Source organism: Limulus polyphemus, unplaced genomic scaffold (assembly GCF_000517525.1).
Source record: "Limulus polyphemus unplaced genomic scaffold, Limulus_polyphemus-2.1.2 Scaffold594, whole genome shotgun sequence".
NCBI classification, from domain to species: Eukaryota; Metazoa; Arthropoda; class Merostomata; order Xiphosura; family Limulidae; genus Limulus; species Limulus polyphemus.
The window spans coordinates 329,789-351,112 of record NW_013666204.1 but is presented as its reverse complement, the minus strand read 5'-3'; the positions used below and the strand labels follow the sequence as shown (position 1 = coordinate 351,112).

Sequence of the window (21,324 nt, the reverse complement as noted above, 5' to 3'; positions counted from 1 at the left end):
TAAATCGTTATTTAACGTATCTAATTAAATTTACTGATGTTTTCCATTTGTACCTCTTGCCATTGTTGTTGATTTTCCTGTAGTTGCTGCTGACTTTCTTGCAACTGTTGGAGACTTTCTTCCTGTTTCCTTTCTTGTTCCAGTTGCACTGCTGTAATCTCTCTCCTTGTTTATTTTCTTTTTCCTCCAACAACTGTAGTAATCTCTCTTCTTGTTTATTTTGTTGTTCGAGCTGCCACTATTGCAGATTTTCTTGCCACTGCTGTTGTCTCTCTTCTTGTTACTTTCTTGTTCTTCTTGTTTCTTTTCTTTTTCCTCCAACAACTGCTGTAATCTCTTTTCTTGTTTCTTTTCTTGTTTATTTTCTCGTTCTTCTTGTTTCTTTTGCTGTTCTTGTATTGTTGCCATCAAATCTGCTAAGCTGTAGTTTTATTTGCCACTTCTTGTTTCCATCTTCTGCTTTTTTTTTTTCATCCCACTTCTGACACCAATTTGTTGTGTATCTGCTTATTTGTTAATTTCTGGTAGAAATTCTTTCCGAGGAACCTCAGCGATACAAGTTCTTTTTTGATTAAATCAGTTTATTCTTTCTCAATATAAACGTTTAGTACACATTAATTCCATAGTCAGTACATTTCTTATCATTTTAAACTTAACAACTTTTATAATACATGCTATAAATCACAGCGATTCACAATCTCGATTACTTCACTTACTACGAGTGCAAAACACACACATTAAATTGAAAAAGAATCATAAATTACCCGAAACTCACTGTGACTACTGTTCACTTTACCATCCATTCAATCCCGCTGGCTTTTCTCGCCAGCCTTATATACTAACAAAGAGGCTTCTCCAAAATTTGCAGGGGTTCCCCGATAATTCAAGAAATTCAGCCACGCATGCACCAGAAGGGTCATGTAACTTCCGCTGTTGTAACAATACCATGCATTTCTTCCTTCCTGATCTAATATAGTATTATACTAAATTTAACATATGTTTTAGTATGTGCAATTTTCATATCACATGTTGTCAAGAAAGATTAATGTCATTTTAGTTGTCTTTGTTCCTTTACATTTTTTTCGTAATATACTAAAGATAATGTTAAGCAGTTTAAACTTGCTGAGAAATGATGTATGAAGTAACATTGGTCTCGTATCGTAATGTAATTCATTTTCAGATCTTTCCAGAAAAGGACGTAGTAATTATAAATAGAAAATTTGAATTAAGAGTAAAAGTAGTAATAATACAGTACAGTTTAATGACAACACATCTCTTTGATTTTTCTTTTGGTCTGAACATCTGAACCTTTAATAGCTTTTGATTCATGGGTTACATTTGTAATTACTTGTTCTTGATGGAATAACACTTGCATCTAGATATCACATTTGCCCTTTTTTTATTTTTGTACATAAACTAAATGATACTGATACTGGGTATTCAGTTTGGAAAATTGATTTAAAAACTTGATCAAGATGGTGCAGATACTTTATACAGTTATTGTCAATTACATCTGACTTAGAGGAAGATAACACTATAGATCAGAGTTAGAAATAGCTTATAAATAATGAAACTAATTCCATACCTGTGTGAAATAACATTTAATGTATATAATATATGGATATGTATTAAATGTAATAAGCATGTATTTGAAGGTATGAAAGTAACCTGTAAGAATATATAAAGTAGCAGGGAATTTAGAACTTGAAACATTATGGGAACTCTGATGTAAATTGCTGAAAGAATGTATGTATTCTATAGAATGTACTGAACATAAAAGGACATTTTTTTTTCTTTCACCTGCCACATCCAAATGCTACTTTTATAAAAATATTGAAAAATAAATGTGTAAAAGGATAACATTAAAATAAAATTTAGATTTATAACTCTGAAGAAAGACTACTTAGGATGTGTCCTTCGGATGATTTCGAAGGATGCTTCTTTCTTTACCTCCACCTATTCAATGTCAGATTCTAGCTATTTATGTGAGCTGGGGTAATGTACCGTATCGGAAGTTATTTCTGATAGGTACTTACTTCCTCTCACACTTCCCACCCTTCCTCCCCACTGAAAACTGGTGCTTCCGTCTTATGCAAAAACTCTAGGTGATAGTTTGGTAGAATTGAATAGAGGGAGTCACATGCATCATGAGAGTATGTCGCACCTTCATTGGTGGAGGGTTGTCGCATGACAGTTTGCAAGAGAAATGTATTGGGATCAGTCAATACCAATTGAGGGGAGATAAAAGGCTTGTGGCATACGTGCATAAGAATTATTTATGGATATAGAGGACTACACTGAATGAGAATAGCTATTTATGTGAGCAGAAGTAAGTACCTATTGGAAATATATTTTTAGTAGAGGTAAATTAGAACTTTTTGTAAAACAAGGTCCTCATTTTATGTGTGTGCTTCACAATCATCCCTGACAATTTGGTCACTAGTAATTCATCAGTTTTGTTTGTATTGAGGTTTTATTACTAGCCAACCAGTTATGCTTAAAGCTAGTAAAATTTGAAAATTTACCCTATTGTTCATTTGTTTTAGTATTTATTTTAAGCTCTTTTTCTAACTATTAATGTTAAAATTGTCACATCATTATTCATTTGAAGCTATTGACTAAACTTTTCCTGACAACTGACTGTTTACAATTATTTTTATAGATCACTTTATCATGAGTGTTCTTCTCGACAAGGTTCCATATCAGTTGAAAGTACTGGAGAAAAACATGGGATAAATAAGGACCAGATAACTTCCAAAAACCATAAGGAACTTGTCAAGACAGCAAATCTGCTATTTAGCACACTCGAACCTTGCTATTTGTGGCATTATCTTGCTAGATGTTTCCAAGAGAGCTGTCATCGCAACAAATGTGCAGATAGTGGGAGCTATTGTCCCAAAAGAAATTCAACTGCTGTTGAGCATGTTGGAGCAGGTCCACCAAATATTCAAGAAGTTGGTTGCCTTATTGACTTTCTTTTAGATGTTGTTTCTTTGGTAAGAAATATTTCTTAATGATAGATACTTGTATGTGATTTTGATTTTGTAAATAATTCTCTGTCATTCAAAGTATCTTAAGCTCATAAATAACTGTTTTCTTCTACAGAGAAATATTATTGTCAGCCAATGAGCATTGAAACACACAAAGCTATTTTTCTTAGAGCATATTTCATGAAATACCTATAATTATAGTTATTTTTACTGATATATGTGCACTTACTAAGTATGTATATGTATTACCTTTCTTTGTTGTAGTTTATGCTAATCTTTTCTATTAAAATATCAGAATGGTTGTAGTTGAAAGAAATAATCTGAAAAGTCACAACACTTTATAATAATACTAGGTTTTAATGGTATTTTTTTGCAATATTAAGTCTACACTTTTTAGATATGCCATACTTCAACTGAAAGTATATCTGACAAAATAAGTATTTAAGTAATTCTTCATATGATAGACAATCTGATTTCTTTCATCTTTCGTCCTGTAATGTGCTACTCATTACTTTCTCCTTAATCACAAGAGATTCCCTCCATTAATAAGTAACCTCCACAAGTACCTACTTGCAGTACAGCTTTTAATAACATTTCTCAGTTGCTTTACTCAATCTTTGGTTATTATTTTTAATCAACAATTGTATTGTCAAGTTACTTTTTTATTGTAAAGCATTGTTGGGTACATTTGTTAGCTGAACTTATTGCACTATGAAGGTTTGGCCCTTCCAATTTGTTCATTTCAACTAACAATTGAGGAATGTATCACCTTCATTTTTCATAAAAGTATCTTTATTTATTTATTGATGTTTCTGTTATGACTTCAGATTTTACTGTTTCGCATACTGACATACCTGTCACATTTTTGTATCTTTGGTGTCATGATATCATTTCGATCAATTGTAATCTTGTGTTCCTTATTAGCTTTTCTGGGGATTTCAGACAAATGTCTTTAGAACTCTTCTTCTGAAAGAAATATTTTGCCAGTTCCCCTCAGATTTGAAATTGCTCATTCTTCCTCGGAAAAAAATGTAGCTCATTTGTTTAAGTCTATTTCAGGAGGCTTGAGCTTTTTATTGTCATTTTATCTATTGACAGAGTTGTATTGAAACAAGTTACATTCTGATTGATATTTTTGATATGCTTTCACCTACCACTGCCAGATGGAAGCATTTTAGACTCTCAGAGAATAGATCCGCTCCTGGAAATGTGGGGTTCCAGAACAGAGTCTGTGGTCAACAGGACTATATCACAATTTTCTAGGATTCATCTGACCCTATCTTTGATGCTGAGGTATTTATTATCCCTACACCTTTTTAGGAACCAGTTCTTTCTGGGTTTTATTCCTGTTTGTTTGTTGTACCCTAGAAGATGGGAGATTGGAGTCTAGTCATCAATCTTTCTTATCTACATCAATTCCTAGATCCTTGAAGGTTCACGATGGAGTCATTCCTTACTCTGCATTGGCATTTTTCACCAGGATTGTGGATAACCGAGTTCGATATCATCTATGCCCATCTGCATGTTCCCATAGCAGACTTGCCCTGCTGTTATCTGTGTTTTATGCATAAGGGTCATGTGCTGCAGTTCACGGCTCTGTCCTTTGGACTAGCATCGGCACTGTATGTGTTCTGCCAAGTTGTACAAGCTTTTTCTCATCACCTGCATTCTCTAGGCTGTGCAAACACCATTACATGAATGATTGGTTACTGCTGGTACCATTTTGTCAGTTGCCAGAATGTCATATCCAGATTCTACTTTCAGAAGCAACCAAGGCAGGCTTTATTATCAGAGCTGAGAAATCTATTCACACTGCACCACAATATATCATCCATCAGGGTGTCTCTTTCAACTCTTATGTCATTCGGGCTCTGCTGACTCCCACCTGTCCCCATGCTGAGGTACAGGCAGTCTGACTCTTACTGACATCTCTTTTTCCCAAGGTTTTTTATCTTTTGGGGGTGTGGACATCACTCTATTCCCTCATTCTTTTGGGATGAGCTCACATGATAGATTCCTTCAGTGGTCTCCACTGGATTCCCCATTTTCCTTACTCAGAATTGACATCTTCGATCTCGAGTGGTGGTTAGATCGGAACAATACTATGATCGGTGTTCCTCTGCCGTCACCTCATCCAGCACTCCATCATTTTATGAATGCCTCACTTCAGGGATGGAGTGCATATCTTAATGATCAGGAATTCCAGGGCCAATGGACAGATGATGAGGCTTACCTTCACAATGTTTTAGAACTTCTTGCTGTTCAAAGAGCAATGTCTCAAGTCTGGAATTATTTAGGGACAAAGTCGTCATGCATCAAACTCCGACAATTCTATGGTGGTATGTTACATTTCCTGTCAAGGGGCATTTTGTCCAGGTGTATTTGTTTTTGAACCTTGGATCTTCGATATTGGGACCACTCCCATCATATCTTATTACTAAATGACTGTGTTTTTTTGGGCAGGATGAATTTGGTATCAGATCAATTGTCTCGATCCTTCTGGATTCTCCCTACAGAGTGGATGCTTCATCGAGTGGTTTTCTGTTGGATTTGCTCTCAGTTTGTGACACTGATGATCGATGCATTTGCCACTAACTAGAACACTCAACTACCAGCATTTTGACTTTTGGTACCTCAGTAGATGCATTTGGTCAAGACTGAACTGGATTGCACCTATATGCCTACCCACCTATTCTTCTGTTACCCAGAGTCCTAGCAACTATTTGTTCAACCCCTGGTCCCATTCTGTTGGTAGCACCGGATTGAATGGCTCAATACTCATTTCTGCTTTGCGATACTTTCAGGTGTGCTCACTTCCACTTTAGATGTCTCTGTTGATGCAGCCATGGTTAGACATCTTACACCTGTCCACCCCAAAGCTCAAGCTTCATATATGGAGGTTATGCAGTCCTTTGTACTGCATTTGGGTCTAACTTCTAAGATTGCCATGTACCTGTCTCAGTCTCTGTGTCATCCCACGATGGACATTTATCAATGGAAAACTGGCACACATATCGACAATTGAGTATTGTGAGGAGGTTGAACCCACTTCATCTGGACATACCAACCATTGCTTGGTTTTTGACTTGGCTCTTTGACAAGGATTTCACATCTTCCAACAATTGTCCAAAATCAGGTGGCCTTATCAGCTACCTTTAGATATTCGATGAGACAATAATTCTTTGAGTCCCCAGTGCTCTATGGCCTTCTCATGTCGCTTCAGGTCCTTCATCCCAAATGCTTGTCTGAGATATAAAGATGGTGTTACATGCTCTTTCTTGACATCCATTTGAGCCCATAGCCTCATGTACCATGTATCACCTTTCTCTTAAGGTTTATTTTTTGTTGCTGCTGGACTGCAGACATCGCTGGTTGGAGTTGTTTGCGTTGCACGTGAGTAGGACACTTTATCATTCTATCTATCTATGTCCTTCTTACCTCAGGCACTGGCAATCACTGAAGGGGATAAATCTTTTTTCAACAATTTCACAATGTATGTTTGTGAATCATAAAAACAGTGCACGATTTAGGTTCTGAGTGAAGAGCATACCTGTTCTGGATGTAGTGCGGTTCTCCACTAGGTGCTACCCTTCTTTTGGTGCGACCACGATCTATACAGATGCATTCTGTATGGATAATGGCCTAACCAGCCCCTCAGCCTTCTCAGTGTAGAATTCTAGTTGTAGTGTGAGAGGAGTTAAGTTTGTTTTGGATGTTAATGTTTTCCCTCACTCTCTTGCCTTTCCTCCCCGCTAAGAGCTGATGTTAGAGACTACATATTGGATTGGTCTTGAAAAAATGATAATATTATCTGAAGTAGGTGCTTATATACAGTACTGAGATAGAGGGCACATTGATGTAGGTGGAGAGTGTCATGACACAGATATTGCCCAAGGCAATTAAGTGGGGAATAAAAGGCTGGAGCAAGCGAGAAAAAATCAGACCAATGCTTTGATGGCCAAAGGTAAAGAGACCGTAGCAGTTGAGTAATAGCTGTAGTGTAAAGAGAGATAAGTATTATTGGAAATACATTTTTGATTGAAGAAAATGTTAAATATTATTTACCTTTGCATATTTGTTACTGTAATTTATTTGTTCTCATATCTCTATGTTAGTGATGATGAAATTCAATTGTTGTTATTTTAAAATCATTTAATTAACCTGCTTTGTGCCAACATGCCCATATTTTGTTTTCTGATAAAAGAGTTACTCAAATAATATTTTTGGCTTTAATTGTTGATATAGCTTTTTTTAAATTATTGGTTAATTGCAGTTTTTTCTTATGTTTTCTTGAAAATTCCTGCAGTTTGTCTATGAAAACAACTTTATTTGTACATTTTTCAGTTTTGAGGCTAGCCTATATTAATCAGAGTTAATTACTGGTTACTATTACATGTATGTAAGTTTGTGGTTTGTACAGCAAACACCGGTGTCTTTAGAAGTGGTATGTTTATATATACTGTTTCAAACTGTGTATTAGTTAGCATCTTTTTATCATAGTGACACAAAGTGTGTTTCAGAAAGTAATGTACAATGTTCTGTAAATTACAGTGAAGTACAGTAACTTTTGCAAAAAATGGTATTTGGAAAGATCATAAAAACAAACTGATGAATAATACAGATATGTACATATATTAATATGCTATTACATCAGTAGTCAGACATATGTAATTCTTAATTGAAGGAATGGTTTGAAAAATAAAAATTGGAATCACACTTTAGAAATACTAGCTGGACGGTTCATCTAAGGCAGAAGACTGTGGGAAACAAATATATATATTTTAGTACAAAATTTTACTCAATTTTCAGGATTTATTTAAAGCATTTGGATTTTCACAAAAACATTTTGTTGAATTATTTTAGGAAACATATCTTGAGACACCAACAGAGCAATCTAAGGCAGAAGACTGTGGGAAACAAATATATATTTTAGTACAAAATTTTACTCATTTTTCAGGATTTATTTAAAGCATTTGGATTTTGGATTTTCACAAAAACATTTTGTTGAATTATTTTAGGAAACATATCTTGAGACACCAACAGAGCATCTTCCAGACTTGCTCAATCAATTAGGCAGTGCATTAGCCGAACACTGTGAAGCCCTATCTCCTATGGAAATATGTGATTCTCTGAATGTGTGTTCCCATATCCTTAGTAAGGCTCAGCCCCTGTTTATTAATGTACCAACTGAGACTTTTCATGATTTTCATGTTGCAAAAGAAACTTCAGAATGTGATAAACTGTCATCTAGTTCTGTAGAAAATATTGATAATGAGAAAGACACCTCACTAGTACCAGAAGAGCAGTCAAATCTTGGTTCAAAAAGCTGGGAAGAGAAACCAGCGGAGTTGACACTTGGTATCCAAGAATCATCATTACCTAATAAACATAAGCTTGATAATCAGATTTCATTAAAAGCAAAGATTTCAGCTACAAAACTTCAGCACAAGTCACCTGTAACTCAATGTATAAAAAAGTTTCAGGAATTTTTTATTAAATTTGTTAAAAATAGAATCCTGAAAGACTCGGAAGAAGCTGTAGCTTGTTTTTTGAAACTATGGCTTAGCAGAAAAACCAGTGAAAAGACAAGGAATGAAAAACTTGATCAGCTTCTCAACATGTGTTTACAAGATAGCAGGTTTCATGGAGTACTTGATGATGGAACCAATTTCCTCATTAATCTTTATGATAAGCACGTGGAAAACTTGCCAGAAGCTATTTTAAACAAAAATGCAGTTCAACTTTCAGAAGAAGCTCATGCATTTTTGGAAAGTTTTCAGTCAATTTGCCAGCTTCTTGTGGATATGTCTTCCTTTCCAACATTCTGTACCTCAGACAAGACTCTATTAGAAACAGTTGTGGAAGGTAAGTTGTATTACATTATATCATTTGTTAATTGAGTTTGTACAGAACAAAACAATGTTTATTAAGATTTCAGACTTACGTTGGTCAGTAGGTTAAATGTTATTTTTGTCTATATGAAAGAAAAAAAATAAAATTGCTAAATGGTTTAAAATCATTCTTTGACTATCTATCACATTCTCTCTTAAAGAATATTTTATGAAAATGAAATCTTGACTATAAAATTTTGCATTTAGTGAGTTGAAATTTTTTCCTTGTGGTGGATTAGTAATTTGACAGCTTTTCTGACCTTTTAAATCTTTCAGTAGATGTGTGAGCATGTTCTTTGGTGAAATTCCTACAGTTTTATTAAATAAATAAATATATATGTATATATATTTTTAATGGATCTTATGTGCCATTTTATGTCACATGAGCTGACAATGATTTCTCCCATATATTGGTGGAATAGAGAACTCCATCTTCCATAACAGTTTCTTTGCTAACCAATTAAAGTATGGTTTTAATAGTTTTTCATATTTTTATATATTGCCAGTTTAAATATGGTTTTAGCAGTCTCTCATTTTATGTATAACCATATTTCAGTATGATGATATTTTCATAATTTCATTATTCATGTTACTTGAAGAAGGAAGGACATCATGCTGATACATCAATTGGTAGGTGTAGAATGATTTATAAACATAAGGAAAAAATTTTAATTCATGTTGGAACATACTACATGTTTCAACATGTATGTTCTACCATAAATTTAAAGTTTTTCCTTGTGCTTATAAATTGTTGTGTGCCCACGTATTCACTATTAATGTTGTTTTTAGATTGATTTGATTCTAATAATAAACGTTGATTTCAGTTTTCAAATTTGTTAAAAGAATAAGTAGATTTGATTTAATTTGAAAGGCTGTTTACATGAAGTCAAATGTGTTTTCCGTGAAATGACAATAGAATATAAGAATGTCGTTACTTTACGTTACTTAGTGGTATGTCTATTGTAAAATAGATTAAATGTAAGTGAATGCCATTTTACACTAATTATACATATATCTATATTTTTCACCCATTCTTTGTTAGTTGGATTTGAATGACTCATTCTGAGAGTGTTTGTAATGTAAAACACAATGGAAAAATCTTATTAAAAACAGCATTAACATCTCAGTCTGAAAGGTATTTAGTTGGATTTTTTAAGTATTGATTATCTTTTTTTAAATGAATAGAAACAAATATAATAACTTTCACCAAGAGAAGGAAATAAGTGAACACACAGGTAAAATAAAGGTTATTTCTATTTCTAGGTGTAAATATTGTTCCTTGAATTATCTCATAAGTCATCTTAGATTTAGTATAAACTTCCAAGACCATATTATAGTACATTTCAAATAGATGTTTTATGTGTAACAGTTCAAGGTTTTGTTGGGAGGGTAAACACTTTATTATACCTTTCCAGTTAATTTGTATCATACATGAAAATTCAAAGTTTTCTTAGAAAGATAAAAATGTAAATCATTACAGTTCAAATTTAATGTTTTAGTTTACATACTAGAGAAACTTAGCAACAGCCAAAACACAAGCTCTCATCTATCCAATTATGTAGCCCTGTGGCAATATGTTTGTTAGTGCACAGTCCAGGTAGCATGATGCCAGCCCATAATTCTGAATAACTGGCTGGCAGCAATCAATTTCACGTTTTTATTATTATGTTATCTCCTCTCTCTCTTTATTATTATTATAACAATAAGTATATGTACCCCATGTAAATTAGATGATTTTAATACTGTTACTTCTACTACTATTAGGAGTTTGGTACAGGCTTTCTTTAAACGAGTTCACATTGTGTTACTATTTATATTGGTATTTCACTAATTGTTCTCTGCCTTTTAAATTAGCTTCTTGATACACCAACTTTGTAAAACAATTGTATAAAATAGTGTTGTTGGGGAGTAACATGTATAATTAAGGTAAATGTTGTGAATTCAATCTTTAATGGAGTTTGACTGCATTTTGAATAGAAAATAACAAGTCATACAAAAACTTAGTATCAAAGTGTTTTAAGTTGCATTTCAACTCATTCAAAATCAAAGAACATTTAACTTGTGAAATGTTTATTACAGAGAAATACACACACATATATATATATATATATAAATATGGCCATGCAACATTTCAACTTTCTACTTAGGTCATCATCAGGCAAGAGAAAAATAACAATAATTTGACACAGTAGAGAATACAAGATTAAAATGTTCTAATCCTGTGAAGTAAGAACAACAATGAAATTAACCAACAGTATTATTGACTATTTACAAGCAGTGTCTATGGGGACAAAGAAATAATATTAAAAGCCTTTACTTTTTTGTCTTTATTATTATTATCATTTTTATTTTTTATTTTGTATAAACATCCTATTCATAAAGTGGTTTATTATAAATTCATTTTTTGTATAAGTTTCCTTAAAACAGATTAAGTGTATATAAGGACTATGTTATAATTAAAACAGGGGACATTTGGTTTATGGATAGGCTTTCTTTGATTAACATTTCAAGGTCAGAATTATCATTACAAAGAATGGTGAATCTTGAGTGAGTTATCGAGAATGGTAAAAGTGTCATTCAGTTTCCCAATATAGGCGCCTATATCGGGAAAACTAAATGACATTTTACTGTTCACATCCACAAGCACTGAGGTCAGGTAACATCTTTTAAGTCCACCAACTTCGGCAATCCGGAACCACCGACGAGAAACTGGACATCTGATAGCTTATTCAGGGATTCACCATTCTTTGTAATTGTAATTCCAACCTTGAACTCTGTTTTAATGTCCTCTGTTTTAAATATAACATAGTCCTTATATACACTTAATTTGTTTTAAACCAACTTGTTCTAAAAAATTAATTTATAATAAACCACTTTATAAATAGGATGTTTATACAGAATAAAAAAAGTTTTTAATCTTATTTGATCATCCCCATAGATACTGTTTGTAAATAGTCAATAATACTGTTGGTTAATTTTATTGTTGTTCTTACTTCACGAGATTAGAACATTATTTTAATCTTGTATTCTGTAGTGTGTCAAATTATCGTTACTTTCTCTTGCCTAATAATGACCTAAGTAGAAGGTTGAAACGTTGCATGGTCATATTTATATATATTGTTGCGTCAGCGAGGTCACGTGACTAGTGTCACGCCACGTTTCTAGAACTATCTTGTTCCTTCGTGAATGCCCTAGCATTTACTAGATATATGTTTGTCTGGTATATATAAAAGACGCTCACAACGTGACAACAATGTGTGTAGGTAGTGAGTAATTGAACTGCAGTCAGGAAGTATTGTTGAAGTTAACGTTCATTGTTAAAACATTTGTAAAAGAGCGACTTTGAAAATAAGTGTATCGGTAAAGTTATATTCAGAAAGAATAAACCAGTTTTATTAAGTAAGGACTTGTGTCGCTAAAGTTTCGTAGGAACGAAGTTACGGAAAATCAATTAACAAACGGAGACGTAACAATATATATATATATATATATATGTGTGTGTGTGTATTTCTCTGTAATAAACATTTCATAAGTTAGAAACAATAAAGTATAATGTTTTTTGTGATTACAAAGAACATTTTTTACTGAGTAAACATTAAATATCAACATTCTATTGAATTAGTAATCAAATATTAAAGGCATATGGCTCTGATATTTAAAATGGGTAACATGGTTGCTAAATAATAATAGAAAGTGAAAGTTTTGAGCTTACACATTAACTATACATGTTAGGACAAGAAATAGTTTTGTACTAATAAAGTGACATGATTGATCTGGCTGGCATAAGATTGAAATATTGTGAATTTCTTTTAAAAATTCACATGCAAATTAAAATTTGCAAACCTACAAGGGAAACACAAAGTGAGCACAATGATTGTTGCTGAATAACCATAATTTGTAGGCTTAATATTCATGATAAAAATTGTATTACACTGCAAGGTTATTTTTCATCATTCCTCTTTAGTTAGCTCATCATAGCATTTCAGATACATCTTTTTCTTCTTTTTTTTTGTTTGCCACAAGTTGCTGCTCTGGGAATCCTTTTGTTGAATATTAGGACTCATTAGCTGGGGTGGACTATGATGGCAGCCAGAAAACTATTCAAAAGATGTTTATATGCATTATTAATGCCTATTGTTAAACAACTAAGTCTGGTAAAGCAGTAGAACTATATAGGCTTATTATTTGTGATGAAAATCACACTTGGCTGTAGTTTTTTTTATATTACTATTTTCCTTTTCATAATTTTGAATTAGAACCAAACCAGATTTGAATTACCTGAATTCTGTGTCATAGACAAATTTATGGCTTTTATATATATACTTACATGCTCAGTGTTTTTGTTTTTCGACAAACTAGATGTATGAAGACTTGCCTGATCTCATATTTTATGTAAAAGGTTGTTATATTGGTAAACTGATTTTAATAGATGTTTCTGATGTCTGTAGTTTTAAATCTTTGTTTTCTAACTTGTATGAAACACATCAGATTGAAAAAAGTTAACCATTTTAAACGTTTTATGTTTGTTGATAACATGACAAGACTGTGCGCAGACACTATATACCAACTTTTCTTATTTAATTATAAAATAAACAAATTCATTAGAAAATATTTCTATACAAATTTTAATGTAGCAGCCTGCAGCAGTATTTGGTAAAATTAATTGCAATTAGCTCATCACACCTAAATGGATACAAATAAAATTTATTGAATAAAATGTTTTATTTATTTTACTTTATACATTAAAAAACATCATAAATTGTGATTTTGGGTTAATTTCAACATACCGCATATGATTTCCAGAGTGAAAAACATACATTTTTTTTTTCATTGTGGAGTGACCCAATAACAGCTCTGAAAGACTTTAAATTACAGTAACACACTTTTTACTATATGCTTAAATAATCTGATAATTATTGCATTGTGTTTTAAAACCATAGACAAAACTTTATCAGGTGATTCTCCAAAGTAGCTGTGTATAATGGTATACTGCTCTGTATATATCAAATATACATTGAGGTACAGAGAAACTGAGATGATTTGATGCTTTTCCTGTTTCTGATTGGGACATGGGACCAGAAAGAAGACTAAAAACTGGGACCATCCTAGATTTATTTGGATGTCTGGTAATCCTAGTTTTGGAACAACAATTACACTCCTAATTTTTTGAACTTGCATTATCTTTTTATATTTCATTTGAATTATTATGTTGCAGTATGATAGGAAAATAGTGAGGTAGGTTTAGTTAAATTATTTTGCATCGACCATATCAATTTCATTTTGTTGACAAAGTTGCTCTTTTAGGCCTAAGTGACTGCATGAATGGTTAAAGTCACTGAAAAGAAATGTAAATACCAAAATGATCTACTTACTACTCTACACGCTGTAGCTATTCCCTGCATGTCTGCCTTAGAGTCTTTGTACATACTATGAGTCTTGAGACACCTAAGACACGTTTGAATATGAATTGCACTAGAATAAGATGTAATCACCTTGCGACAATAGCTCTCCACCAACAGGAAGGTGGCATATTTTCTTTATGCAGTAGATCCCCATAAGCACTTGTGCTTAAAGTTAATTTCATTGTTTTCTTCAGCACTGTCATGAATGGTCATGTTTATTGAAGTTTAAACTTTATTCAGTTTTAGTTAGATTTTTGCTGCTTTTATTCCACTGATAACTTTCATTCATTTCTTTTTATTTGGTTTCAAATTCAATTTCAAACTACACTGCCTCTCAATAACTGCATTAAAAAATTGATCTGGAAAATTACTTTAACAACAATGAGTTCTCAAGTGACAGTAACTACTTCCTCCTCCCAAGTTCTGGTGATTTTGCAAATACTGTTCCTACTTCATCTAAGGCCACTGAAGGCTCATTGACTGTGGAGCACATTACTGTCATTGTTCAGTGTGTCACGGGTTCATTAATGCTTTCATTTCCTCATCTTTCTGTCCCTTTATTAAGAGTGCAATCCCCCTCTTTCTGAACCCAACCATGAGGACAACGATTTTGATCGGCTCTTTCTGCATTTGCATTAGCCTTCTCTATACCTGTAGAAGACAATGTTCGTTCTCCAAATCTCTCTGTAGATTTGATTTCTGAGGTTAATCTCTTTATTTTCTTTTTCACCTATTTCTCTTTCTTTCCAAATAGGGTTTTATGATAATCCATTGCACTGTTTTGGGCGTAGCCAATTCTCCAGACTCTCCAATGCACTCTTCAAGATGGAGTGGTTTCTTCTTCTTCATTGGTTCTTTTACCCCCCCCCCCCCAACTATTTGGTGTACTAGTTTTAAGGTCCATTCTTTGGCATTGTTTAAGCTCCTTATTTATTCAGTCGAGTCATAGGAGCATTTGCTTTCCACATCCAGTCTTGGATTTGTTTTTCATTAAAACATGGACAACTAGCTCTTCCTCGCATCTTCTCATATCATCATATCATTTCTCCTCCAAGAGCTGCTCTTCTGAGTCTGCTGGGAAAACCTTCCATGTTATTTCTCACTCTGACCCATAACTTAGAGTCTTTTTCAGTTCTCAACTCAGTTAGGCTCAGCCTATCCCTAGTTGTCTACAAAATATGGAGTGTCTAGTCACTTTAACTCTTTTCTCTCCTATACTTCTTACACAAGAGGTTTTATTTCTTTTGGGGACTCATTTATTAGACATCTTGTCCCTTTAAGCCAAGCTCACCTGAGGTTTCTTCAGTGAACTTTGAGAAATCATTGGAATATCTTGTGTGATCCTATGTCCTCTTGTGATGCCACTGCTTTCTCTTTTCCGTAATTTTCTTGGCCTGATTGTGCCAACACTGTGGTTAGCATTCCATGCTATCACCACATGTGGATCTTCATCTTTTCACTGATACATCTTTTATGGGTTGAGGCATGTCTGTGAATGCCTCCATGGCCTCTGGGGTTTGGTTTTGTGGAGCTTACTTTTCACATTGATATTCTGAAACTCTTGGCTGCCCATTGGTTATGTTCCTATTTCCAACTTCCTCTGCCATATTAGTGGTCAGGTTGGGACTTGCTCTAGGGATATTTCCTTTTGCACATTGAACTTTGTTTTAGGTCCATTCACATCAGGCTCATCTAACTGCCTGTCATGTCCTTGAGGCTATGAGCTTGGTGGAAAATAATCTCTCTTGACCAGACAGGATTCTTCCTATGGAGTGGTCACTCCATCCTTGGGTCTTTTGTTGGGTCTGTTCCGAGTTAGGCATGCCAGAGATTGAGGGCTTTGCCACTCCTCTCATTACCAACCTTCCTCTCTTCTTGTCCCTGGTACCTCACCCAGCTGTTCTGTATACTTTATTATACAAATAAACTTGGCATTGTAACGAAGTTAATATACCAAATTTTAATATTATTTAAGTTTTGAGTTCTTAATTTTATAAGGAAATATTAAAAAAAAAACTTCAATCTTCCCTAATATGAGAACTGTGACATTCACTATCTCTGTCTTCTCTCTTCTGGCCCAGCATGGCCAGGTGGTTAGGGTGCTCGACTTGCAATCTGTGGGTTCGAATCCTCATCACACCAAACATGCCCGCCCTTTCAGCCATGGGGACATTATAATGTGGCAGTCAATCCTATTATTCATTGGTAAAAGAGTAGCCCAAGAGTTGGCAGTGGGAGGTGATGACTAGCTGCCTTCCCTCTAGTCTTACACTGCTAAATTATGGATGGCTAATGCAGATAACCCTTGTGTAGCTTTGCGCGAAATTCAGAAACAAAAACAAACAATCTTCCCTCTTCTCTAATTTATTGACTACCCCTCTGAGAAGAACAGAATTTAACATAAATTGCTTATTATAATATAGATATTTCTCAGACAAAGCATAATGTTTATAGCCTTAAGAGACAGATTAACCACTACATCAAGATCCCTTTCTTTCATAACACTGTTAAGGTTATTTCCATCCAAACTATACTTACAATAGTATTTTTGTTACTCAGGTAAAGTATAATTTTTATAGCCTTAAATCTTATTTTGTTACAGAGCCAAAACCTAGAAAATAGACCCCTCTTACCATAGCCACCTGCCACATCCTGTCTTTCACAAATTGCCAATAGTTATATCTGGTGCTTAATACTATATTATTTACAACCAATAGAAAGCCAAAGCCTTAATGTATCAAATGATATGTCATATTGCATTGTTTTCTGTGCAGAGAATTGTCTATTTTGCTTGCAGTTCAAAGTTTACTCTCACAGAAAACTCATTATGGAGCTTAGCTGAATTTTTAACAGCTCTTATTGCATAGGTAGAAAGGCAGAAAAATTATGATTATTATAGGACATTGTGTGATTTCTACATGTTATTGTTCTGTGTTCTTAAGAACATTATTTAATTAAATAAAATATTACTTATTATAGTTGTACCATTAGTATAAAAAGTAGGCTTAAATTTCATTGACTGTCAAAAGCAAAAAATAATTAGATCTAGGTAAGTACTTTATATCTTGTTTTTCATGTGTATGCTTTATTTATTACGCTAATAAATATTCCTCATGAGGTAAGCTTGTGAGCAGTTTGTGTGTTATGTAATTAGATACAGTAACTTCAGCTGCAACTTGTGTGGTAAGATTATTGGTTAACTCTCTCAACACGGGCTCGGTCAATTTGACTGACCATGGGACCTCTTTGTACTCATTTAAAGTTTAATACTTTTAACTTTCAGTATAACTTCACAAACTTTGGTAGTCTTTCAGTTAACATTAAAGTCTTTCACATACAAAATATCATACTTTTTATTTAAGTATTTTTAATAAACTAAAATAAAGATTTGTCCTTGAATTTATTGGGTATTTATTTTGAATAGTCCGTGTGCAAAGTAATTTTAATGTTAATATTAAAAATATCTTTTGTATAAACCCTAAAACCTGCTAAATACATTTCAAAGTTGTTGTTTTTTCAGTAAATATATCTTATCTGATATTGTCTTTACCCTATCTCTATATGGGATCATAACCACCAAAAAAAAAAAAATCTAAATAAATCTAAATTACCTTTTTTTTCTTTTGGGAATGACTTAAAATTGTAACATGAAACTACATTTGTTTATGCTAAGTAGCATTAAGCTGGTAACAGTATACATCTATTTATAATTAAATTTTATTGTTTTATTGCCCTTTGAACTGTATCTAACTACTATCCATGCCATTATAAGTTGTAAATCACTCAGGGAATGTGCAGCTGATGTTACGCTATCGAATTACATCAGCCACGAGCTACTACAAGCTGCTTGCATGTGTGACTCGTGAAACATTTTTGTTATATTATTATTATTTTACCTGATTTAATCTTAACTAACCTAAAAAGATCCCTATTTTTACATTTTAATTTTTTATAATAATAAATAAAGAATAAACATGAAAAACAAAAAAATAAAGTACTTACCTAATCCTCTTTTTTTTCTTCCTCTCGATTGTCAATAACACTTAACTCTACTTTTTTATACTAATGGTGGTAATGCATTAAATAATTTTTATTTAATTAAAAAATTCACCAAAGAACATACACTAATAACATTCAAAAAGTAGACAATTTTCCCTAACTCTCAAAATTTTTCTGGCTTTCTAACTATGTGACAAAAGTCATTACAAATTCATCCAAGCTAGTTGTTAACATTCCTATGGGTACAAATCTTGTACTCTGACTGATATTGATAATATTCCACTCAGAACATAATGTTATAAAATATGTCATTTGATAGATGAAACCTTGACTTTCTATTGGTTATAGTTAATATATAATCTTACGTAAGAGAGAACTATTAACAAATCCTGAAAGAGAGGATGTGACAGGTAGGTGTGGCAGGAGGGGCCTGATTTTCTATTTAATAGCTCTGTAATCAAACTGAACTGAACACAATAAAAATTATGGTTTGTCTGAGCAATGACGATCTTATAGGGATTTAATTTCATACTTTTTTGAGGAGGTGGTGGAAGAAATATAGAAGAGAATATACCTAGAGTAAATGTGTCGTGTGTCACACTAGGGAAATTCAGGATTTTTTGGAATATTGCCTTACAGAATTAAAAATGTAAAACTTGTATACTATTAAAATATGGATTATGAGCTATATTTTATGCTATAGTAATTGGTATAACATAAACAAAAGGAAGGTTAATAGCATTTTGAATGTAAGACACTAAAACTTTGTGTTATGTGCAGTAAAGGATACCCATGGCAATAGGGTTAAATACAGTTCAAAAAGCAATAAAACAAATTCAACTATAAATACATGTATATTGTTACAAGCTTTAATCTATTTAAGAAAAACAATTTGTGGTAATTCCAAATAAAAAAGGATAATTTAGAATTATTTCTTAATTTTCATTATGGTTACAATGTCGGTCCAATCGATCAACCTTGTATAGAGTTAGGGTAGAGAAAGTAACAAATAGTATAGAAAGTTTTTTCTGAAAAAAACATTTGATATTTATTTAAGAGGTTCTAGGGATTATACAAATGAAATATGAAATTTTTCAGATGAAAAGTATTTTTAATTTTAACATGAAATTGCTTTTCACTTAGAGCAGTCAACAATTTGACTCCAGATACTTACATACAAAGGTTTAGTAAAAATATTTAATTAAAAATTCTGATTTTCTATTTTATCTACAAAAGACTTTTACTGTTTACTGAAAGCTTGTTGAATTTTGTGAAGATACAATTTGTACTTTCAGAGATATAGTATATAAACCACCATTGTTACATTGTGGTTATAAGGTCGTGTAAAATATACGAGTCTGTTGCAATAGAGTTAAATGAAAACTTCTTGAAGTAATTTTGCTATGGTAAAAAGGTTTTTCATTGTATGCCATTAATTATAAACATGGTGAAACTATATGTCATGTTTTTCAAACAAGAATAAAGCTTAGTTTTATAGAAGAAAAACTTCATCTAAAAGTTTTATAATAATACAGGAAGACATGACATTAAAATATTCAAAAAGGTTTAAGCATTTAAGTGTTTCTTAACAAAAGATATCACTGTGAAATCTTTTTGAATTTTTTAAGTTGCAAATGCATACATATCACATGCATAAATAAGAGATTTGATTTTCAGAAGCTACGTAAGCTGTAGAAAGTTCAACTGAAGTTTCAAACTATTTCATCCAATAGTTTCCAGTACAGTAAAATAAACCATACAACAGGTGCATTGAACTGACGTATCTAGCTGTGGAGAGGTGAAATATATTAATGAAAACCAAATGTTCATTATGCTTCAGTCAAAATCATAATAACCTGAATTAATAGTTTAAAATGCATATTTTGGATTTATCATTTTATATGTAGTTAAAATTTTATTTATTTGTAAGAAGTTCAGATGAATATATCTTGCAACTTAGTATTTCAGTCACACTATATTCATCATATTCATTGCTGGTGACATGTTTTGTTCAATACAAAGCTCTTCAGGCCAGAATGGATATAATTAACACAGTAGTGATTGGAATACTATTTATATAGGCAATATATAGGTCATTCAAAACCTCTTGAACTGTATATATTACCCAAGGATCATAAATCTGACACTCCTTCAACTCCCTCAACAATGTGACCTCTTTGTACTCATTTAAAATCTTTATATATTTAATTATTCTAACTTTCAATATTGTTTGTATATCTTCACAAAATGTGGCAGTCTTTCAGTTAATATTCTTTCACATGCAAAAAAACATTTTTAGTGAAGTATTTTTAATAAATAAAGATTTCACTGAATATATTGAGTATTTGTTTTGAGTAGTCCATGTAAAAAGTAATTTTCATGTTGAAAATTAAAAATACTTTTCCTCATCTGAAATTTCCTTAAAACCTCCTAAATGCATTTCAAACATTTTTTTCAGTAAAACTATAGTTTATCTGTTATTTTCTCTACCCTATCTCAAAACGGAATCGGTCAATTCGACTGACCTCATAACCACCAAAAAAATAAATTGAAATAAATCTATATTATTCTTTTTTTCTTTCTAGAATGACTTTAAATTGTAACATGAAACTACATTTGTTTATCCTAAGTAGTTCTAAGTTCTTAACATTATACATCTATTTATAATTAGATTTTATTGTTTTATTGCCATTTGAACTGCGTCTAACTACTAATGTAATCTTAACTAACCTAAAAGGATCCATATTTTTACATACTAATGATAATAATAATGCACTTTATAATTTTTATTTAATTAACTAATGCATCAAAGAATGTAGACTAATAACATGCAAAAAGTAGACAAATTCCCTTACTTGTCAAAATTTTTCTGGCTTTCTAACTATGTGACAAGAGTCATTACAAATTCATCCAAGCTAGTCGTTAACTTTCCCACGGGAACGATGCTGGTACTCTGAGTGAAATTGATATTTAACCATTCAGAACATAACATTATAGAACAGGTCATTTGATAGATGAAAACCTTGACTTTCTATTGGTTAT

The 21,324-nt window shown here is 32.5% G+C and overlaps 1 protein-coding gene across 7 annotated transcripts in view; it reads left to right on the top strand.

The window, feature by feature from the left end:
* Window positions 1-21,324, top strand: part of LOC106459333 (protein dopey-1-like) — a 242,301-nt gene that overhangs the window by 61,656 nt on the left and 159,321 nt on the right. For all 7 annotated transcript variants that reach the window (XR_002610553.1, XM_013918954.2, XM_022385808.1 and 4 more), the window contains 2 exons: window positions 2,663-2,996; window positions 8,009-8,855. Coding sequence is in view for 6 of the 7 variants with exons in the window: in XM_013918954.2 (XP_013774408.1) it covers window positions 2,663-2,996; window positions 8,009-8,855 (1,181 nt within the window). In the remaining variant the exon portion in view is untranslated. The remainder of the gene's footprint in view (window positions 1-2,662; window positions 2,997-8,008; window positions 8,856-21,324) is intronic.